The sequence below is a fragment of the Orcinus orca genome, chromosome 5, assembly GCF_937001465.1.
Source record: "Orcinus orca chromosome 5, mOrcOrc1.1, whole genome shotgun sequence".
Classification (NCBI taxonomy): Eukaryota; Metazoa; Chordata; class Mammalia; order Artiodactyla; family Delphinidae; genus Orcinus; species Orcinus orca.
Window position 1 is genome coordinate 82,084,054 of NC_064563.1, and position 24,003 is coordinate 82,108,056.

At 36.5% G+C, this 24,003-nt stretch overlaps 2 protein-coding genes across 2 annotated transcripts in view; one reads left to right on the forward strand and one right to left on the reverse strand.

The window, feature by feature from the left end:
* Positions 1-24,003, reverse strand: part of SLC15A2 (solute carrier family 15 member 2) — a 779,020-nt gene that overhangs the window by 325,114 nt on the left and 429,903 nt on the right. The gene's annotated exons all lie outside the window — the stretch shown is intronic.
* The window catches only part of POLQ (DNA polymerase theta), a 114,660-nt gene that overhangs the window by 5,784 nt on the left and 84,873 nt on the right, over positions 1-24,003 (forward strand). Inside the window, exons 5-12 of the mRNA XM_004278543.3 lie at positions 630-738; positions 8,316-8,535; positions 11,029-11,176; positions 13,574-13,720; positions 15,397-15,609; positions 20,121-20,260; positions 21,948-22,152; positions 22,478-22,620. Of these exons, the coding sequence (XP_004278591.1) occupies positions 630-738; positions 8,316-8,535; positions 11,029-11,176; positions 13,574-13,720; positions 15,397-15,609; positions 20,121-20,260; positions 21,948-22,152; positions 22,478-22,620 (1,325 nt within the window). The remainder of the gene's footprint in view (positions 1-629; positions 739-8,315; positions 8,536-11,028; positions 11,177-13,573; positions 13,721-15,396; positions 15,610-20,120; positions 20,261-21,947; positions 22,153-22,477; positions 22,621-24,003) is intronic.

Here is a 24,003-nt window from a genome sequence, read left to right on the forward strand (position 1 = left end):
ATGAAAATGTTTAAAGGAGGCATTCGTTGATACAAATTTCAGTACTTCTTGAGCATTATTCCAAGTGCATAGACTGGTTTGATTCTCCAAGTAGGGGAGGAGGGAATTATGATCATATTTATGTTTTATAGTAGGGTGAGTCACTAGTCTACCATAATCAAACAAAAACATCCTCTTAAAATCATTTATTTCTTCCTGATCTGTTTTTCTAAGCACTTGCTAACATCAGTATGGTTGCCCTGGCTGTTTTCCCCATAGAAAAGTCAATCCACTGAATAATTGTTGTGGATGTCCTTGATTTTCATTGTACATGTATTTCTACAAGGTTGCCAATTAAGAATTGTCTGAGTAACACGACAAAGTTTTTCTTGAGTTAGACCTGAGTTAGCTAATCATTGATTTTTAGATCCAGAATACATTGTGGTAAGACCACTTATTATACTTGAAATATCTTGGAAAAGAATTGTCTGCTATGTGGAATCTGATTTTTGTTTTATGGTTAGAAATTTGTATTACGTGCAGTGTATTATAATGACAGCTATTTATGGTACAAGATACAAGATATTGAGTCTTAAAATTCTTGGAATTGTGAAATTCTGTAAAAACTAGTATCTGAAAAATCTCTTTAGGAATGGTGGTTGTGGATGAATTGCATATGCTGGGGGACTCTCCCCGAGGGTATCTGCTGGAACTTCTGCTGACCAAGATTTCCTATATTACTCAGAAATCAGCATCTTGGTAAGTACCTGAAATAACTAAGTTCCTGAGATTCCAAAGAATGTTGAGAATGTGTTTGCAAAAGTGCATAATAACTAGGAGTTAAATACATCAGAGGAGGGTAGTACTTATTTAGAACAAACTCACGTACAGCATTTCATTTTTGTTCCAAAAGAAGTACTTAAGACTAAGAGTGATTTTAGATTATTTTTAAAACATTCTTAAATTTCTGACTGCTCACCACTTTTATGATAGAATTTTTAAAATCCAGTTTTTGTATTTGTTATCTGCACACACATCCTTTTTAAGTAGTCAAGGCTAATTATGAAAAATAGCATTTCTTTATCCCCTACTTTCCAGAGGTAACTATTTTCAACTCTTACAGCTTATTTTCTTTTTTAAAAAAAATTTATTTTATTTATTTATTTTTGGCTGTGTTGGGCCTTTGTTGCTGCGTGCGGGCTTTATCTAGTTGCGGCGAGCGGGGGCTACTCTTCGTTGCGGTGCACGGGCTTCTCATTGCAGTGGCTTCTCCTGTTGCAGAGCACAGGCTCCAGGCGCATGGGCCTCAGTAGTTGCGTCACTCGGGCTCAGTAGCTGTGGCACGCGGGCTCTAGAGCTCAGGCTCAGTAGTTGCGGCGCGTGGGCTTAGTTGCTCTGCGGCATGTGGGATCTTCCCAGACCAGGTATTGAACCCGTGTCCCCTGCATTGGCAGGCGGATTCTTAACTGTGCCACCAGGGAAGCCCCTCTTACAGCTTTTTAAAAATTCTGTTTACACGGATATCTCTAAATATAGCTACTTGAGTTTTTAGTTTTACACATTATATATTGACTTTTTACTATGGAAGATGAAGATCTAGCTCTTTTTTATATTCTTTACTCACTCTGCCTGATCTCCTCCAGCCCCTTAGTCTTTCTTTATCCTCTCATTATATTCCCATTCTTCAAATATACTTATGTTCTAATTTTGCTTAGTTCAGTATTCAATATTACACTATTATGACTATATAAGTGTCGTTGTCAACTGAGCCATGTGGTATATTATGATTATTTTTACTTCCTAAATAACTTTTTGTTTTCTCTGAAATTAATAAATGTCTTTTGTTTGATGAGTTGGTTTTCTGTGAACTTATCATTGATTTATCTCTAGCCTCTTCCCCACTTATATAAATCTCCACCCAGCATGTTCCAATACATTTGTTATTCTGCCCAATTTGTTTTCTTGAAGAAGTTTCTCCTAAAGCCTCCTGAGTTGTTCCAATTTAGATAGGTGGTTAATTTATATATGTGCTGTACAACAGTTATCTTGAGATCTCTTTTTATCATTATCATTAATTCCCATTGCTGTTTGCTTGAGTCAGAGCCCTCCTTTTTTGTTATCATATGTATTTCTCTTGATTCACTTTCTCATTTTAGTGGGGATATCTTCTAGGAAGTTCCACTTTATTTCAGTGTACAGGCTATTATGGGTATAAATTTTGCAAAAATTAGCATGTCTGAAAATGCCTTACAATTATTTCATAGATTTTCCAGGTACAAACGTCAAGATTTTAAACACTTTTAGAGTTTTTAACATAGTACTTCATTTTTCTCATTACTATTGAGAAATGCAGTGCCATGCTAATCCTTCATCCTTTGTATAAATTTTATAAATTTATTTATTTATTTTTGGCTGCGTTGGGTCTTCGTTGCTGCGCGTGGGCTTTCTCTAGTTGTGGTGAGCAGGGGCTACTCTTATTTGCAGCGTGCAGGCTTCTCATTGCTGTGGCTTCTCTTGTTGGGGAGCACAGGCTCTAGGTGCGCGGACTTCAGTAGTTGTGGCTCGTGGGCTCTAGAGTGCAGACTCAGTAGTTGTGGCGCATGGGCTTAGTTGCTCCCCGGCATGTGGGATCTTCCTGGACCAGGGCTCGAACCTGTGTCCCCTGCATCGGCAGGCAGATTCTGAACCACTGGGCCACCAGGGAAGCCCTGTATAAATTTTAAAATTTTTCTCTGAGAGTTTTTAAGAGATCCTTTTCTTCCTTAGTATTGTGAAATGTCACTGATGTGTCTTGGTGTTGGTCTGTTTTCTAACATTGTTCTGGGTACTCAGTAGTTGCTTTCAGTCTAGGAGCTCTTGTCTTTCAGTTTAGGGAGATTTTAACACATCTCTTGCAGTATGTGGGAAAACATGCAGATAGTCATCTATATCCCAAATTAGTAGGGATATAGAAGATATGACTAATACAATTAGCAAATTTGACCTAATGGATGTATGTAGAATAATTACCAAATAAGAGCAGTATATATATTCTTTTCAGTTACGAAACATTTACCAAAAAAAAACCCCTATCATGTGCTAGGCCATAAAACAACATATTTAAAGGATTTAAGTCATTTAAAATATATTCTTTGACAGCAGTGGAATTAAGCTAGAAATAACTATAAGAAAAACATAACTGAAAGATGCCCACATATTTAGAAATTAATAAATAATTCTGACCCCTTTTGGGGTGAAAAAAATAATCACAGTAAAAACAGGAAGATAGTTTGGAATGAAAGTATAATAAAAATATCTCCTAATGAAATTGTGAAATGCAGCTAGAGTTGTTTTTTTGTTTGTTTGTTTGTTTATTTTGCGGTGCGTGGGCCTCTCACTGTTGTGGCCTCTCCCGTTGCGGAGCACAGGCTCTGGACGCGCAGGCTCAGTGGCCATGGCTCACGGGCCTAGCCGCTCCGCGGCATGTGGGATCTTCCCAGACCAGAGCACGAACCCGTGTCCCCCGCATCGGCAGGCGGACTCTCAACCACTGCGCCACCAGGGAAGCCCTAGAGTTGTTTTTAAAGGGAAATTGATAGTATACAGTGTGTATATTATTAAAGACGAGAGACTGGAAAATTAATGACTTATTCATCTCTAGAACTTAGAAAAAGAATAGTAAAATAATGCCACAGAGAGTGGAAGGAAAGAAATAATAAAGACAAGAACAAAAATTAATGAAAGAGGAAAGTCATTATCCTGAACATTAAAAACAATTCTACAAGTCAATGAGGAAAAATACAATCTAATATATCAATGGGTAAGGAACTTGAACAGACATTTATAAGAGGGTATCCAAATGGTGTCTAAACATGAAATGGTGCTTAATCTCATTAGTAATCAAGGAAATGTAAATTACCTCTTCAAAGAGCTATTACCACACACTGTCCAAAATACCTAACAGATTGACAATACTAAGTGGTAACAAAGATGTGGAACAGTAAGGAAGTCCTAGCCACAGCAATCAGACAAGAAAAAAAATAAATAAAAGGAATCCAAATTGGAAAGGAAGAAGTAAATCTGCCACTGTTTGCAGGTGACATGATAACTATACACAGAAAATCCTAAAGACACCACCAAAATACTAGAACTCATCAATGAACTATGTAAAGTTGTAGGATACAAAATTAATATATAGAAATCTGTTGTATTTCTGTATACTGACATGAATTATCAGCGAAATTAGGAAAACAGTCCTATTTATAATTGCATCAAAAAGAATAAAATCCTAGGAATAAGTCTAACTAAGGAGATAGAAGACCAATGCAATCCCTATCAAATTACCAATGGCATTTTTTTGCAGACCTAGGGCAAAAAAATCTTAAAATTTGTATGGAAACACAAAAGACCCCGAATAGCCAAAGCAATCTTGAGAAAGAAAAATGGATCTGGAGGAATCAGGCTCCCTGACTTCAGAGTATACTATAAAGCTTTGTTCCAGTACCATACTGTAATCAAAACAGTTTGGTACTGGCACAAAGACAGACTTATAGATCAATGGAACAGTATAGAAAGCTCAGAAATAAACCCATGCACCTATGGTCAATTAATCTACGACAAAGGCAGCAAGAGTATACAATAGAGAAAAGACTGTTTCTTTAATAAGTGGCACTGCGAAAACTGGACAGCTACATGTAAAAGAATGAAATTAGAATACTCCATAACATCATACACAAAAACAAACTGAAAATGAATTAAGGACCTAAATGTAAGACCAGATGCTATAGAATTCCTAGGGGAAAACACTCTTTGGCAGAACACTCTTTGACATAAATTGCAGCAAGATCTTTTTGGATTCACCTCCCAGAGTAATTAAAATGAAAACAAAAATTAACAGGTGGGACCTAACTTTTGCATAGCAAAGGAAACCATAAACAAAATGAAAAGACAACTCATAGAATAGGAGAAAATATTTGCAAACAAAGTGACCGACATGGGTTTAATCTCCAAAATAGACAAACAGCTCATGCAGCCCAATATCATAAAAACAAACAACCCAATAAAAAATGAGCAGAAGATCTAAATAGACATTTCTCCAAAGAAGAATACAGATGGCCAAAAAACACATGAAAAGATACTCAACATCACTAATTATTAGAGAAATGCAAATCAAAACTACAATGATGTATCACTTCACACAGAATCGCCATCATTAAAAAGTCTACAAACTATAAGTGCTGGAGAGGGTGTGGAGAAAAGGGAACCCTCCTACACTGTTGGTGGGAATGTATATTGGTACAGCCTCTATGTGAACAGTACGGAGGGTCCTTAAAAAACTAAAAATAGAACTATCATATGATGCAGCAATCCCACTCCTGGCCATATACCTGGAGAAAACCATAATTTGAAAAGATACATGCACCCCAATGTTCACTGCAGCACTAATTACAGTAGCCAGGACATGGAAGCAACCTAAATGTCCATCAACAGGAATGGATAAAGAAGATGTGGTACATAGATACAATGGAATATTACTCAGCCATAAAAAAGAACAAAATAATGCCATTTGCAGCAACATGGATGGACCTAGAGATTGTCATAAGGAGTGAAGTAAGTCAGACACAGAAAGACAGGTGTCATATAATATCACTTATATATGGAATCTAATAAAAAATGATATAAATGAACTTACTTACAAAACAGACTCACAGATCTTGAAATCAAACTTATGGTTACTATAGGGGAAAGGTGGGGGGAAGTGATAAATTAGGAGATTGGGATTAACCTGTACATACTACCATATATAAAATAGGGAACTAACAAGGCTGTACTGTATAGCACAGGGAACTCTACTCAATACTCTGTAATTACCTATACTGGAAAAGAATCTGAAAAAGAATAGATAAATGTATAACTGAACCACTTTGCTGTACACCTGAAACTAAAACAACATTGTAAATCAACTATACTCCAATATATATATATAAAAAAATCCTAGGAATAAGTCTAAGGAGGTAGAAGACTTGTACTCAGAAAACTATAAGACACTGATGAAAGAAATTGAAGACAGCACAAACAGATGGAAAGCTATACTGTGTTCATGGATTGGAAGAATAAATATTGTTACAATGACCATACTACACAAGGCAAGTTACACATTCAGTGCAATCCCTTCCAAAATACCAATGGCATTTTTCACAGAACTAGAATGAAAAATTCTAAAATTTGTATGGAAACACATAAGACCCTGAATAGCCAAAGCAGTCTGGAGAAAGAATAACAAAGCTGGAGACATCACACTCCCTGACTTCAGACTATAGTGCAAAGCTACAGTAATCAAAACAGTATGGTACTGGCATAAAAACAGACACATAAATCAATGAAACAGATTAGAAAGCCCAGAAATGAGCCCAGACTTTTATGGGCAATTAATCTATGACAAAGGAGGCAAGAATATACAACAATGGTGAAAAGACAGCCTTTTCAATAAATGGTGTTGATAAAACTGGATTACTGTCTCACAGCATGCACAAAAATAAATTCAAAATGGATTAAATATTTAAATCAAGACCTGAAACCATAAAACTTGTAGAAGAAAGCATAGGTAGTATGCTCTTTGATGTTGCTCTCAGTAATATTTTTAGGATATGTCTCCTCAGGCAAGGGAAACAAAAGTAAAAATAAACAAATGGGACTATATCAAACTAAAAGGTTTCTGCACAGCAAAGGAAACTTTCAATAAAATGAAAAGGCTGCATACTGAATGGGAGAAGATTTTTGCAAATGATGTATTCAGTAAGGGGTTAATATCTAAAATATATGAAGAATTCATATAAATCAACATAAAAAAATCCAATTAAGAAATGGGCAGAGGGTCTGAATAGACATTTTTCCAAAGAAGACATACAGATGGCCAACAGGCATATGAAAAGATGCTCAACGTCACTAATCATCAGTGAAATACAAATCAAAACCACAATGAGATATCACTTCACACCTGTCAGAATGGCTGTTATCAAAAAAGACAGCAAATAACAAGTGTGGGCAAGGATGTGGAGAAAAGAGAACCCTTGTGCACTTTCGGTGGGAATATAATTGCTGCAGCCACTATGGAAAACAGTATGGCGATTCCTCAAAAAATTAAAAGTAGAACTGCCATATGATCCAGCAATTCTACCCCTGGGTATTTATCTGAAGTAAAACAAAAACACTAATTTGGAAAAAATATGTGCACCCCTAGGTTTAGTGCAGCATTATTTACAATAGCTAAGATATGGAAGCAACCAAGTGCCCATCAATAGATGAATGGATAAAGAAAACATGGTGTATTTATATACAATGGAATATTATTCAACCATACGAAAGAAGGAAATCCTGCTGTTTGCAACAACATGGATGGACTTAGAGGGTATTATGCTAAGTGAAATAAGTGAGACAGAGAAAGACAAATACTTTATGATTTCACTTACATGTGGAATCTAAAAATACAGAACAGATGGTTGCCAGAAGGATGGGGGTTGTGGGGAGGAAAGAAATAGGTGAGGAAGATTGAGGTATAAATTTCAGTTGCAAAATAAATGAGTCATGGATATGAAGTGTACAATGTGGGGAATATAGTTAATAACTAATAGCTTTGTATGATGACATATTGTAACAAGACTTATGCTGATCATTTTGAAATGTATAGAAATATTGAATCACTGTGTTGTGTAACAGAAACTAACAGTGTTGTAGGTCAGTTATACTTCAAAAATGAACAAACTCGTAGAAAAAGAGATCAAATTTGTGGGTTACCAGAGGCAGAGTTGGGGAGAGAAGGAGCTGAATGAAGGTAGACAAACTTCCTATTATAAGATAACTAAGTACTAGGGATGTAACGTACAACATGATAAATATAATTAACACTGCTGTATGTTATATATAAAAGTCATTGAGAGTAAATCCTGAGTTCTCATCACAAGGGAAAAACTTTTTTCTGTTTTTTTAATGTTGTATTTATATGAGATAATGGATGTTCCCAAAACTTATTGTGATAATCTTTTCATGATGTAAGTCAAATCATTATGCTGTACACCTTAAACTTATAGAGTGCTGTGTGTCAATTATATCTCAATAAAACGGGGAAAAAACACACATGGATTGCAGGGGTGTAACTCTGGTACAGTCTCTTTGGAAAACAGTTGGACATTATCTAATAAAATTAAGATAATATAAGACCCAGCAATTTTACTTCTAGGTGTATACCCTAAAGAAATTTATGCACATATATACCAAAGGACACGACCAAGAATATTGTTAGCACCATTTGTAATTAGTACTGTGTGTCTTTTAGCATCATTTTCATTTGTTTTTCACAGCCAGGCATATTTAGTCAGTCCTCTGTCTAATGCCGTGCAGATTGTTGGCATGAGTGCTACTCTCCCAAATTTGGAGCTTGTGGCTTCCTGGTTGAATGCTGAACTCTACCACACTGACTTTCGCCCTGTACCACTGCTGGAATCAGTAAAAATTGGAAATTCTATTTATGACTCTTCATTGAAGCTTGTGAGGGAATTTCAACCCATGCTGCAAGTAAAGGTAAGTCATTATTTTTATATAATTACCACCAGTACTTTTGTGTTTGATTGCATTTTCTCACAAGTTAACAGTTTTTTTTTGTTGTTGTTGTTGTTTTTTGTTTTTTGCTATACGTGGGCCTCTCACTGTTGTGGCCTCTCCTGTTGTGGAGCACAGGCTCCGGACGCGCAGGTTCAGCGGCCATGGCTCATGGGCCCAGCCGCTCCACGGCATGTGGGATCTTCCCGGACCGGGGCATGAACCCATGTCCCCTGCATCGGCAGGTGGACTCTCAACCACTGCGCCACCAGGGAAGCCCAAGTTAACAGTTTTTGAGTTAAGTAAAGTAGGGGGTTGCAAAGTAGTTGAATATGCATTATATATGCATTAGAAGGATTCCTAATGCTAAGCTAATTGGTTTCATATTAAAGAATTGGTGGTGTTGGTGAGAGAGGAAATGTAGCTGTGTCTTAAATTTAAGTATTATCATTTCCTGTAAGTGTAAGTATAAAATTGTGTAGATTTTTCTTTTTAACTAGGAAAAAGATTTTCTTATGGCTTTGTTTACACTAAACACTAATGTGGAAAATTGACCTTTTGTTTAATGTTATAGGTATAATATAGGAGAGTGGAAAAATCATTTTTTGGAGTCAGAAAGACCTACTTCTGATACTTCATAGGGATACTTGATATGGCTATGATATTAGTTGAATCACATAACTTCAATGAATGTAGTGTCTTCATCTATAAAATGGGATATAATACTTGTATTTAGTATTGTAAGAATGAAATTTGATTTAAAAAAATTGCCTAGCACCTAGGAAGGGCCTGAGAAATATCCCCTCCCCACACCCCTAAATACACTTAAAAACGTTTAGTTCACAATATTTTTCTAAGCCTGATTCTTCAGTCCTGAGGTTAAAGGACTGACTCATGATCTGTGCTGTGAGGGATCTGTTTTTATGCCGAGCAGTGCCTCTGAGTACTGAAAAAGTTAAGGGTAAGTTTAGAACTAGGAATAGGACTAAATTCATGTGTTTTAGTACTGTCATAGGTATGCATTTGTAGCTTCCGCATGCCTGGTATGGAATCTTATTTAGTTGCTTCGCTCTGTACCCCAAATTTCACCTGACTGTGCCTTGGTTACCTTAAGTATATAAGTAAACACATTCATCTACTCTCCTGTTAATCTTCTTCTATTATCAGGCCTATGCCTCCACCTCATTTAAATGTTACAACTCTTACCTGGATTTTTGAAATAGCCTCATAATTGATCTCTTTGCTTCCTACTTTGTCCCCTTCAGTCTGTGCTTAAATCAAGAGCTAGTGACCTATTTAAAATGAATATCACATGCTGCTCAAAAACTTGTGATGGTTCCCTGTTTCATTTAGAATGAAAGCCAACATCTTTAAAGTAGCCTACAAGCCCCTGCACGATCTGCCCCACTCCCTTAGTGCGCTGACTTCAGTTTCTATATTCCTTCTTACTTCCTCGGTAGCCTTTTTGCTATTCCATAATATGCCAAGAATCTCCCACCTCAGGTTCTCCTTATCTGGAATGCTTTCTCCCCCAGGCATCAGTAGGGTTTACCCTTTCACCTTTGGACCTTTACTCAAATATCAATTTCTCAGACCTTCCTTGGCCACCTTATTTAAATTGCTGTGTTCTCCCATTCCTCCTATTTTCCCTTTTTATTTTTCCCCTTTGCACTTTTCAAAATTGAACATACTACGTGTTTTACTTATCTTGTTGTTTTTATCTATCTTTTCTTACTGGAGTAGAAGAACTCTGAGGGCAGAGCTGTTTTTCTGCTTCATTCTCCATCTGCAGTGCCTAGAACAATATATGGCACATAGTAAATATTTGCTTAATGAGTGAATGGATTAATGAATTAATCCAGTTACATACACTCACCTTCCAGTTTTGAGAACTCCCTGGGCCACCACTGGTTGTTTACAAATGCTTTGTTCTGCTTGAGATGTGTTCTCTGTCCCCCAGTTACCTTTCATTAGGATAATGCTTCCCATTCTTCACGTCTCAGCTAAATCATCAGTTTTTCAGGGAAACCTTTCTTTCAGATCTTTCAAATTTATGTCAAATATGAGGCTTCAAAACACCATAAAACTCTCTTTCATAGTACGTATTATGATTGTATTTTACATTTGTTTGTTTAGTACTTTAATGTTTCCCCAGTGAGACCTAAACTCCTTAAAGATAGTACCTTGACTTTCTTTTACTCACCATAATATCCCCATTACTTGAGGGTTGGAGGTCAGTCAATATTAGTTGAATGAATATAAGATATTTCCTACTCACCTTGCATCATAAGGAAGTTTATTTTCTTCTTTTCTCTTTCTGCTTTTTCTTTGTTTTATTACTGATTTTGTGTAACTGATTTTTATCATGCCTTTGAGTAGAAAAACCTTCCCCTTGAAGCAAAATGAATGACTTTAAAATGATATGAAAATGTTTTGAAAGTACTACTACAGTGGCAACTTCTCTTTCTTTTTTAGGGAGATGAGGACCATGTTGTTAGTTTATGTTATGAGACCATTCGTGATAACCATTCAGTATTACTTTTCTGTCCGTCAAAGAAATGGTGTGAGAAGTTGGCAGATATCATTGCCTATGCGTTTTACAGTCTACACCATCAAGCTGAGGGTAAGTTACTGATAGCAGTGAAAGCCTCCATACTTAGGACATTTGCTTGAAAGTAATGTTAATAATTATATTAGCAAAGCATGGCTCTCTTTCATCATTGCCACCACCTGCCTACTGTATACTCCTTTGTAAAACTATGCTTTTGTGACTAATCATCTCCTTATCCTCCTTACAGACAATGTGTACACACATTTAGATTAATCTTCAGAATTTTAAAATGTTGGATTTCTACAGATATATACTGAGGTTCTTCATCTAGGATCCATGAGCTTTGAGAGGTTGACCTCGAAGCCCCTAAATTGTATAAAAAACTTCACATATACACATTTTTTGGGGGAAAGCAGTCATATCTTTTTTATATTTCCAAACTGTAACTCTAAAAAGAATCATACACACACACACACACACACACACACACACACACGTACATATACATATATACACATGTATTGGGTTGGCCAAAAAGTTTGTTCATAACAGCTTATGGAAAAAGCCGAATGAACTTTTTGGCCAACCCAATATTTTAAAAGCTTTACTGAGGTGGAATTTATGTGGAATAAAATGTACCCACTTGAAGTGTGTAACTTCATGAATTTTAACAAATGTGTTCACCTGTTTAACTCCCCCACTGTGATCAACATGTAGAACATTTCTGTCACTCTAAAATGTTCTCTTTTGCTGTCAATCTCCTCCCTCTATCCCCAGCTTCAGGCAACCACTCATATATTTTCTGTCACTCTAGATTAGTTGTGTCTTCTAAGAATTTCATGTAGTAAATGAAGTCATATTGTGTGTATGTGTCTTTTGTGCCTGGATTCTTTTACTCATCATAATATTTTTAAGATTCATCCAGATTGTTACTTTTATCAATTTGTTTCTTTTTTATTGCTGAGTATTGATCTAGTATATTGCTATAACCATTAGTATATATTTTTACTGATTCTAGGATGAGTACTAGCTTATGGTCCCTTGGGGTCAAAGATAAGTGTAGGGAAGACAGAGACCAGTTCTAGTTACAGAATACTGTGATATTTTATGACTTTGTTATGACAGTGGCATCTTGAGGACAGGTGATGGATATCTCAAGCCTAGCTCCAATAAGTAAACTTTGCCTGAAGTTATATTGGGTAGACTCTGATCCAACGTTTTAATATCTCTTCTAGTTCCCTCTTAATTGATACTTTCTTATTATGCCAACTTATATTTTTTATGTGAACCATGATAACTTATATTCCTTAATAACCAGAAACATTATTAATATTTTCTTTGCTTGAGGCTCTGTTATTTTGATTTATAGCAGTGGTTCCCAAATCCTAGTGCTTAGACTGGAGCCTGGGCTATGATGAACTTTTCACCAGAAAAGTAAAGACATGGCAGCACATTTTTCGTAAAGATGAAGTTTAAATTTTGAAATTATCCCTACTGATTTTTTATGTTAAAATAACTTTTCTTTTGAAATAAGGAATAAATGATAATTTTAAAAAAATTTTAAATTGTTCTTAGAGAAATAAAACTTTGGCAACCCTCTGTGGATCCTCAAAATTTTAGGAAAAGTTTACCTAAAAGACTTAAAAATATATAAAATATAAGATACATTCTATGAGAAGGTTTACTAGTTCAGAAATCCAAAATTCTAAGAAATTCTTTAAGCAAACATAGTTCTTGCATCTAAGAAGGTCTTCTGGGGGAAGTTACACATAGAGGCAAAAACAGAGGGTAATGTATGATTAATTACCACATTGGTGCCAAAAAGGCTAGAAGAATTGTCATTTAGAACTAAGCTCCTATGTGATTCTGACACTGCTGGTTTGGGGGGTGGGGCACACTTTGAGCGAGGATTTTGATTTTTAGTCTCTGAGTGGTAGTATCTGTAATTTTCTCCTTCCTTCAGCTGTTTCTTTGATCTCCTCCTGTGGGCTTGATCTCACCCTAATATAGTGTTTCCTAAACTTTGGTACACATTAGAATTGCCTGGGGAGATTTAAAAATCGTTATGTCCAGGTTGCATCGCATCACAAAGTCCAGAGGTGAATGCCAGGCATCAGTATTTTTAAAAGATGTCCAGGTGATTTTTTTTTTTTTGTGGCGGTACGCGGGCCTCTCACTGTTGTGGCCTCTCCTGTTGCGGAGCACAGGCTCCGGACGCACAGGCTCAGCGACCATGGCTCATGGGCCCAGCCGCTCCGCGGCATGTGGGATCTTCCCGGACCAGGGCACGAACCCGTGTCCCCTGCATCAGCAGGCGGACTCTCAACCACTGCGCCACCAGGGAAGCCCCATCCAGGTGATTATTATAAGTAGTAGTTTCAGAACCATTGCCCTCTGTCATGACTCAGGCAGATAGCAGTTAAAGAGGTCCAAGGGGAGGTGACAGTGTTGATGATTTTTTTGTGACAGGATTGGTAAGATCATCTGAACTTCCACCAGTGATACTGGAACAAAAGGGCCTCCTAGAAGTGATGGATCAGTTAAAACGTTTGCCTTCAGGACTGGACTCTGTATTACAAAAAACTGTGCCATGGGGAGTAGCGTTTCATCATGCAGGTATCCGTATTTATAATATGTTATTAAGAAGCCCCCTCCAAGAATCCTTATAATTTCTTCATTTTTATTTTTATATTTGATTTGCATTTGATTTCTTGTTAACCACACTTAATACTCTTAGATTTTATTTTAAGAAATTGTGTGATTAAGGTTAAACAAGAATAACATGTAGGTTTACTTATCTGTATGGTATATAAATATTGGATATAAGCTTTTTTGTACCATTGGGTAAATGAATTCTAAAATTATTACCTTTCTATACTTTGTTTTTTTAAAAATTAGGTTAGAGTGGTACTTGCTATCCTAATTTTATGCCACTCTGTTTCCTTTTATCTCAAGGGGTATTGGAAATAGTCTCACGAGTATATCAAAATCAAATTAAGTTTAGAATTTGTCGTATTGTATTTTGAGAGGGCTACAAGTGTTTAAAAACCAAATACCTAGGTTGTCAAAATTGCAAGGGTTATGACAGTCACCGAATTAAATAATTTCTTTCAGGGTATGATCTGTCAATGATGATATATGCTGAGGATATGATTAAGAATATATAGTTTCTGGGGAGTGGGAAGGGTAAGCTGTGACAAAGCGAGAGAGAGGCATGGACATATATACACTACCAAACGTAAGGTAGATAGCTAGTGGGAAGCAGCCGCATAGCACAGGGAGATCAGCTTGGTGCTTTGTGACCGCCTGGAGGGGTGGGATAGGGAGGGTGGGAGGGAGGAAGACACAAGAGGGAAGAGATATGGGAACATATGTATATGTATAACTGATTCACTTTGTTATAAAGCAGAAACTAACACACCATTGTAAAGCAATTATACTTCAATAAAGATGTAAAAAAGAAAAAAAGAATATATAGTTTCTATGATTAGGAACTTAACCTTTTCAATTTATTTAAAATTTTTATCGTGCTATATATAAATAAATTTTTAAAAAATATATATATATATATATACCCATACACACAAACACATAAAAGAATATTTTCATTGTATATAACTTATAATGCATACTAGTAAAATGAATACCGGTGGACCCACAACTTATTTACAAACTAGAATCCCAATCCTTTTGATTTTTTTTAAAATAAAAGAAAATAAAAAATAAGCCACATAAGTGTGTATTCTGTATGCTGTTTTTCATTTACTCATGTATTTATTTTTCAGACATTTATTTATGTGTCTCACCATGGTGTTGGATAGACCCTGCAGATACTGTCATAAGGCATGTCTCTACCTTCAAGGAGTTCTTGTCTAGAGCAGGGGTCAGCAAACTACAGTCTGCTGGTCAAATCCAGCTGTTTTTGTAAATAAAGTTTTATTGGAACACAGTCTTGCCCATTTGTTTTGCGGCTGCTTTCATGTGACAGTGGTAGAGTTGAGTAGTTGCAGCAGAGACCATCTGTCCTGCAAAACCTAAAATATTTACAGATAAAGTTTGACAACCCCTGGTCTAGAAGATGAGATAGAAGTACAGTATACAGTACAAGGGTTGGCAGATTATACTCTTAAATTGGTAGACTTTGATTACTTCTTTGTTTACAGTCATAACAATAGCTTGAAAAAAATCTTTACATGCTTGTAACAGATTCTCAGATCCATTTGTAAGTGATCAAGTACAATATTTTCATTATATGTTAATAAATATATGCTATTGTAATTTCTTTTTTTTAGGTCTTACTTTTGAGGAGAGGGATATCATTGAAGGAGCCTTCCGTCAAGGTCAGATTCGGGTCTTGGCAGCAACTTCTACTCTTTCATCTGGGGTGAATTTACCTGCACGTCGTGTAATCATTCGGACTCCTATTTTCAGTGGTCGACCTCTAGATATTCTTACTTACAAGCAGATGGTTGGTCGTGCTGGCAGGAAAGGAGTAGACACAGTAGGTAAGTGAGTTTGAATTTTGTAATAGTGTTGCTGAAGGACAGTGTCAGTCTACCTGAAATTGAATGGCAACCCATTTCTTATCATGCTGTATTTCTTTGTTATCCAAAACACTAATGTCATCCTTTTGGATTTGTTTAATATTTATATGACTATAACTTAAAATTTTCATATCATCAACTATTGATTGTCTAGTAATGTAGAATCAAGATTTTCTTTTGTATTATATACAGTGAAATGATTCAGTATTATGTTAGATGACATCACATTAGCTGTAAGATGACTTTTAATTTCCAGTATCATCTACTATTTTGTGCTAGTGAAGGGATTAATTTATATGGGTATTAATTCTGTTTAGGTGCCTGCTGTAAGAGTTCAAATAGGGATGCTGAGAGCTGGGAAGTACTCGCACACTTTTGGAATAGGAACTTCATGTACCCTCTTTCTCTTTCTAAATTGGTGCTGGCTCTGAAAACACTTTTTCAGTTTCTTATTTTGTATCAACAAGTAATGACAATATTACCAGCAATGCAAACAAAACTTTTGTCTTAAGCAATAGGGAAGAGGCTTATTTGAATTAAATATGAAGATAGCAGCAAATATTATTTCTTGCCTGCTACATTATTCTGGGTATGACTAAATTGTTGAGTCTTCTAACATTAAAGAACTTTGAGAGGAACATTCTCTGTCACACTTTCTTTCTTCTAGTTTGTTTTTCCGTGTTCAGCAGTATAGTTTCTATCTTGTGGTATAAGATGGCTATTCCAGTCTCTGTTATCACATCTGCATTTCAGTCATCAGGAAGGAGAGATGAGGAAGTAAAGGGCCCATCCTACCCTTTAAGGACACTTCCCAGAAGTTGCACTTAGTATTTCTCCTTACAAACAATTGGCCAGAACTAAGTCATATGTTTACATTCCCTGACTACAGGGAAGCTGGTGAATATAATCTAGCTGAGTGACCCTGTGTTCATCTAACATTTAGGGGTTTTATTAAAGAAAGAATGAGAGAATGGCTATTAGGGGCAAGTATTAGTCTCAGCCCTAGTAGCAAATGATTTGTCTGTATGTAATCCCTGAAGGGCCACTGGTCTGCCTCACTTTTAAGCCCTAAGAAGTTTGTTGATTAAACAAACCTTCCAAGTCATTGGATTTCTCTTACTAAAGGCATCAAAGAAGTTTATCCTACTTCTGTCTCTTACTTTATCTATGAAATATGCAGATTACATTTATGTGTTTTAAAAGGGCGGGAGGAAGAGCTAAGATGCTCCCTTCTCATTCCTAACTGCCTCCTTCTGTCCTTCCTCCAATTTTCATTTCTCAGTAGACTCACAACTCTGGAGAGTGGAGTGTAAGTTCATTTTACATAGATACTCTTCTTTCAAGGCCAGAGGGTCTTCAAGGTGATGTAAAGATAAGGAGGTTTTATTTGCTTTGCTATGTTCTTAGCTTGTGCTTATCTTTCTCATGGGGAAGAATAATAGGAAGGTTGGCACCCTGGACTCATATCAAGCCTTAAATCAGATAACATTCAAACAATACTAAAATATACCACAACAACTTTGTTTCTGAGGTCTTGGAAACTTCTGAGATTTTGACTTTGCATAATGTTCCATTTTAGGTGGCATATGGCTTGCTCAGAATTTAAGTGGAGAATGTGCAAATAAAGGTTTTCATATCAACTATGAAGATTTAAATACTTGGTCATTCTTTTTGTAGCATTTTTGTAACTTCTTTGCATTTTATAAATGATATTAATATTTCCTGGATAGTTCATGGAGTTTTATTTAGATGACTCTTTAATCTCTCTTTGGATTTTTTGGAACCTTCCAGTGTAGGATGATGGTGCTTTGTGCCAAAACAGTGACTTGCAGTTAAAAAGTTTGCAGATCTATCTATATCAAATCTATGAATGATTTGACTCTAATTGACTTCTCAATTATAATATGGATACAGCCTCACTAGGCAGGTGGGAATGGGATCTGGACATATATACTGGCATTATTTTGGGCATTTTCATAAATCTTGCTCATCCTGAAAAAGGGTTGTCTATTTTGTTGAAGAATCAAAGCCTGGAAGAGCTTTACACTGCTCAAAGTGGCTTTTTACCTTGTTGCTAATGCTAGTTGATCCATTTTCTAGGTAGTTTTTTTGTTTTAAGCTGGGTTGTTGTATAGTTATCACAAGAGCCAGGTGGTATATTTTATTCACCTGGCTTTTGTTTGTTTGTTCTGATGGCACCTATGTTTTTGTAATTATATTTGGGGTAAATAACCAATGGTTATCAAGTTTATAGTTCCTTATATTTTTCCTATCTTGATTCTCAATTTGGCAGTGTTAAGAAAGCATCATCTGTATTTTCTCTTTGCCTGGGTGGTTAGTATAGTCCACCACAATCCTACTGTTATTTCTGTTTTTCTCTAATGCAAATGGCCTTCATTTTGCCTGTTGAATATCTTATTTACTGCCTCCTTTCCCTTACTATTGGATTCATTTTTGAAAAAAAAATAGTTTTCTCTAGTTTTAATTGTTGTAATAAGTGTTTATGTTTGTATAAATAGTATATTTTTTTTCTTAGTGACTTTTTTTAAGGTTTAATTTTTTTTTTTTTTTGGTGGCTGCGTTGGGTCTTTGTTGCTGCATGCGGACTTTCTCTAGTTGCGGTGAGTGGGGGCTACTCTTCGTTGCAGTGCGCAGGCTTCTCGTTGCGGTGGCTTCTCTTGTTGTAGAGCATGGGCTCTAGGCATGAGGGCTTCAGTAGTTGCAGCACGTTAGCTCAGTAGTTGTGACACACGGGCTCTAGAGCAAAGGTTCAGTAGTTGTGGAGTACGGGCTTAGTTGCTCCATGGCATGTGGGATCTTCCCAGACCAGGGATGGAACCTGTGTCCCCTGCATTGGCAGGCAGATTCTTATCCATTGTGCCACCAGGGAAGTCCTGTATATGTATTTAATTAATAAGTGCTTTCACATATTTTTGTTCACTTGATTGTTTCAATAGCCTAAAGCATTTAAATTAGTGAGTGTTATAATGTGATTTCTAGGTATCTGTTAATATTTTTGATTTTATATTATCATAATGTATAACTGATACTGAACTCAGGTTTGGCTACTCATTACACGATAGGCCAGTAAGTCAAGTGACAAGGTGTTCAGTCAAGGAAAGTGACTTTATTCGAAAAAGCCAGCTAACTGAGAAGGAGAAGATGGTGGACTAGCGTCCTTAAAAACGATCTTAACATCTTGGTGCAGGCAAAGAGCTTTTAAAGTCAGTGTGAGGGAGGGTGCTTCCGGGTGCATGAGCAGCTTTTGCACAATTCTCGGATTGGTTGGCATCAAGGTGAAGTTTCAAGCATCACCAGTTTTCTGGGTTCAGCTGGTCTGGGGTCTACATGCTTGCAGTCAGCAGTTTTCATCTGGGGGTCTGCTTCCTATAGAACAACTTAGGAACGTGTGTTAGACCTTTTATCTATATCTTTCAGGGAACTGAGAGTTCGGTGACTCTGCTTTGTGGCTGGTTTATAGTCTAAATTGTTACCAGTTTCCTGGCCCAACAGCTATTCTTTGTTTCTACACCTTCACATTTCCTAATCATTAACTCTTGAGCCAGCCTTTTGAGACTGAGGGGAGGCCTGGGAGCTTTTTACTTCAAAGGACAGGGACACAGGGACTGGTATGCAGTTTCATAACCAGTAATAATTTGCATCTGCATTTTCCTTTATAGTTTTCAAAATATCTATTACTATTATATACTTAATTATTCAATAACAATAGTTAATCCTGTAGGGAAGGAAAAAACTTTTCCTCTACCCTCTTAGGTTCTATGCCTAGTGCCTGCAAATGAAACTGACAAATTACAGATTAACAGGAAAAAAGCCATACATATTTGACTTGATGTTAATATTTAATTTTTTACATACACAGAGTCCCTAATAGAAAAATAAAAATCTAAAGAAGCAGTTAGATGCTGGGGGCTTATATACCCTTTTAACAAAGGTTGATGAATTGTAGAGAAGTGACAAGACAAAGGAAAAGGGGTTTGGGCTTCTAGGGGGTGGTACATTGTGGGAAGGTAGATATATGCTGGAGTTTAATGCAAGTTAAGGTTTCTTTAGTGAGGTTTGTGCACACCCATCTCAATACTGACTTTTTGTCTCCAGTGATAAGAATTGTCCTCCTGCTGTGAGAGACAGGAAGGGGAACACCTTCACAGAGAAATTTATGTCCTGCTTCTAAGCAAATAAGGAGAAAGCAAAGAGCTCTTTCTATGTTTGCTGCTTCCCAATTGGCTTCAGGTCAAAATAATCCTTATGCTAAAGTGGCATATTTTGGTGTAGCATATTCTGATCCCCTTCAATCCAAAATTCAGAAAATAAAAACATTAGTGATAATTATATGACTATAACAACCACTATCTCTTGTCTCCTTTTAAACAAGCCAGTTTAAATTCTCTTTAGCAGGTATTTTATGTAAACGTGTTGGGATTCTGCAACTGTATAGTTTTTTTTGATTATAGGTGAGAGTATCTTAATTTGTAAAAACTCTGAGAAATCAAAAGGTATCGCTCTACTTCAGGGATCTCTAAAACCTGTTCGCAGCTGTTTGCAAAGACAAGAAGGAGAAGTAACTTCGAGCATGATAAGAGCTATTCTGGAGGTAAGAGAGAGTTCACTAAATCACCATTTGCTTTTTTGTTCCTGTAGTACAATGATAGAACTTTAGTATGTGAAAAATCTTAGTTTTGTGTTTCTTTATGAGATTATTTATAGCCTTCCCAAGTCTGAACCTCTTCTACTTTATATAGTTATTTCCTGGAGTTTAATACAGCTAGTGCCATACGAATCTACTTCAAAACAGTGTATTAAATCACAAATGCCAGATGGTTATTTTTTAGATGTTCTTTATTATTTTCTGAATTTAAAAAAATGATGACAGGGCTTCCCTGGTGGCGCAGTGGTTGAGAGTCCGCCTGCCGATGCAGGGGACACGGGTTCGTGCCCCGGTCCGGGAAGATCCCACATGCCGCGGAGCGGCTGGGCCCCTGAGCCGTGGCCGCTGAGCCTGCGCGTTCGGAGCCTGTGCTCCGCAACGGGAGAGGCCACAACAGTGAGAGGCCCGCGTACTGAAAAAAAAAAAAAAAAAAAAAAATGATGACAAAAATGGACCATAGTTCCTCCATCCAGATAATACCTGTTGACATTAAAATAAAATTAAATTACAAATACACAATTAGAAGTTGCAAACTTTTACAGACGGAAGTATCTAAAGTGAAAAATAAAGCCTTTTGCTCAGAGTCCTCAAAGGTAACCCCTTTTAACTGTTTCATGTATTCATCCAAAAAAGTTTCTATTCCTATACCAGCATGCCTTGCTGTTGGTTTCATTGCTGGTGCTGGAGGACTGGTATTGTACTCATTCTCGTTTTTTCCCCTTTAGCTCTGTTTGAAAAAAAAAAAGAAAGTAATTGATAGCACAGGGTAGGTAAGACTGTAGAAAGTAGGCACTCATACAGTGCTGAAACTCTTTTGGAGAGAAACGTGGCCATACCTACTAAGAATTTTTTTAAAAATGCACAAAGACATTTATCCAGCAGATTCACATCTAGGAATTTTACCTAGGGATGTATTTGTGAAATTTCATCAAATTAAAGATACAAGAATGTTTATTATAGCTCTATTGGTAATAAGAAGAAACTGGAAACAACTAAAATACTATTAAAACTAAACAAATCTTGGTAAAACTATGCTTTGCTGTCATTAAAAAGAATGAAATAGCTCTGTTTAGACTGATTTGTTATGTTTCCAGTATACTTTAAATGACAGAAGACAAGGGGCAGATTAGTATATGTAATAGAATAGTTTGAGGAAAATGATATCTATAAGATGCTACTTTCATCTTTTTCTACACTGATTCTCACCCCTCTTCTAGGTGGGGAGTATTCAATGCTTGCATTCATATATGCCCACATATTTAAAAAAGGAAGGATGAGAAGAATTGATTTGGTTCATGGCCATGAACCATCAACACCCCCTTTATATTATATATGTTATATACTTATAGATGTATATTATTTAATTATGTTGTTAATTCCCACATTTCAGATAGATAATGATTCATTTATTTTCATTTATGAGAACATGCTATATCTACTTTTAAGGAAAACTTTTCATGTTGTCAGTAGGTGTTATCTACCTTTGTAATGAATGATGGTGGAAGAGTTAATAAAGAGTCTCTACATTAAGATGCTGATAATATTTTAAGGGAACAAAGTTATTTCTTTTATATTTTGAGGACCTATGTGTCTTATTAAAAAGTTACAGAATATTTCAAACCTCTTGTCTCAGATAATAGTTGGTGGCGTGGCAAGTACATCACAGGACATACAAACTTATGCTTCTTGCACATTTTTGGCTGCAAGTATGAAAGAAGGGAAGCAGGGAATTCAGAAAAATAAAGATTCTGTTCAACTTGGAGCAATTGAGGCCTGTGTAATGTGGCTACTAGAAAATGAATTCATCCAGATTACTGAAGCTAGTGATGGAACAGAAGGTAAATTATTCTTAATTGCAGCTTACTCACTTTTTCACCTTTAGTGATTTAGAGTATCTAAGACTGCTTAGTAAAAGGAAATTGACTTTTTCAGCAGTATAAAAGGAAACTGACTTTTCAACTCATTTTTAGTAAATCAGTGCTGTGTTCAGCAACATCAGACAATTAGCATAGAGCCTGCTAATAAATATCCATGCATTGGATTCTGTTTGTAAAATTTATCAGAGCCTTAAAATGTTAATTATAGAATGCCAAAAGACAGCATTTGTTTTATTTTATTTTTAACATTTGGTCCTTTATTTCTCCACCCCCAATCCCAAATCAGGAAGTGTGTATCATCCAACACATCTTGGTTCGGCAACTCTTTCTTCTTCACTTTCTCCAGTTGATACTTTAGATATTTTTGCTGACCTCCAAAGAGCAATGAAGGGCTTTGTTTTAGAAAATGATCTGCATATTGTTTATCTGGTAAGTTCTGCTTTCTTCATTATTATATTTGTGAAAATGGGGAGAAAATACCTATAAGAATCCTGAGCATCAAAGATACCCTAAGGGAATATCTTGCCTGCTTCCCTTGACTAGGGTAGTACTGGTGGGAGTAGAGAAGAAGTAAGAAGAATTGTTGTAAAGTAATAAGGTAAATGTTCTAGTGACCTTTTCAATCTACTTGCCTACTTGTCTTTTTTCTCCAACTTTCTTTCAAAAAGTATTTGAGGTGACGTAAGAACACAGCAAAGGACAATGAGATATCTGGAAATTAAAGATAAGATCATAATGTAAAACTCAAGCAAATGTTGGTACATAAACAAGAACACCATTAAGTCATGTACAGTTGTTGTGCCCAACATTGGTTCTGGGCTGTCTAGCAGCTGTAGCAAAGAGGGAAGCTTTGTTAGTCTCAATATTCATAAGATAAAAAACAAAAAAATTAAGGAGAAGCATTGCATTTTATTGCCTAAGAGAAATGTCTTATAAAGATACTATGGGACTTAGATTCTTGATAAAATATTTATAGTAAATGCAATTAGGAATTTTAAAAGTTTGTCTACATTAGGTAATCTTTTATAAATGTTATTTCTTATAACAAATATTTTTGATAAGAATTGAGTAAAATAAAGTTTGAGATCATATTCTCTGGGAAGAACCTGACTGGAAATAAATACTTAATTTTGCAATTAAGAGCAGATGTAGGGACTGGTGTAAGCAAGATGGTGGTATAGGAGATCCCTGGCTCTAGTCCTCATCAAAAATACAGATTAGCAACTATTCACAGTCAAGAATGCCTTTCTGAAAATCCCAGAACCTGGTGGTGAGGTTAAAACACTCTCTTAGAGCACAAAAACTGAGAGAGGCCACATTAGAACACTAAGAACAGTGGTTTCACTTTGACTCTGTTGCCCCTCCTTCAAGCAAGCACAGTGCCACACTGAGGCATCCAGTTTCTCCAGTGGGGTGAAGAGAGTCAAGGTAGTCATCCAGTTTCCTCAGCATTATGGAGTATTCCCTGGGAAGGTCACTTCTGTCTCACCTCATGGAGAACCCTGGGAGAATTGACAAGGCTAGACCACCAAGGGTCAGCTAGTAACAAAAAAGTGGGCGGGGCTCACAGTGACCAGTGTGTGGATCATGGCAGTGGCTCTGCATCTCTCCTGGCCACCTCACCCAATCAGAGAGGCCAGTAAGCGATTCCACTCACTGTGGCATCAGAATGATGTCCCCATCTGGCCAGGAAGCAGGGTGAGCAGTTCTGCCCAGCTGGCATCCCTGGCTAGTGGCCTGTGCATAATCCTCAATGTATATTTATACATTTTTATTTTTTATAATTTTGGGAGAATTTGTGGAGGGAAAAAG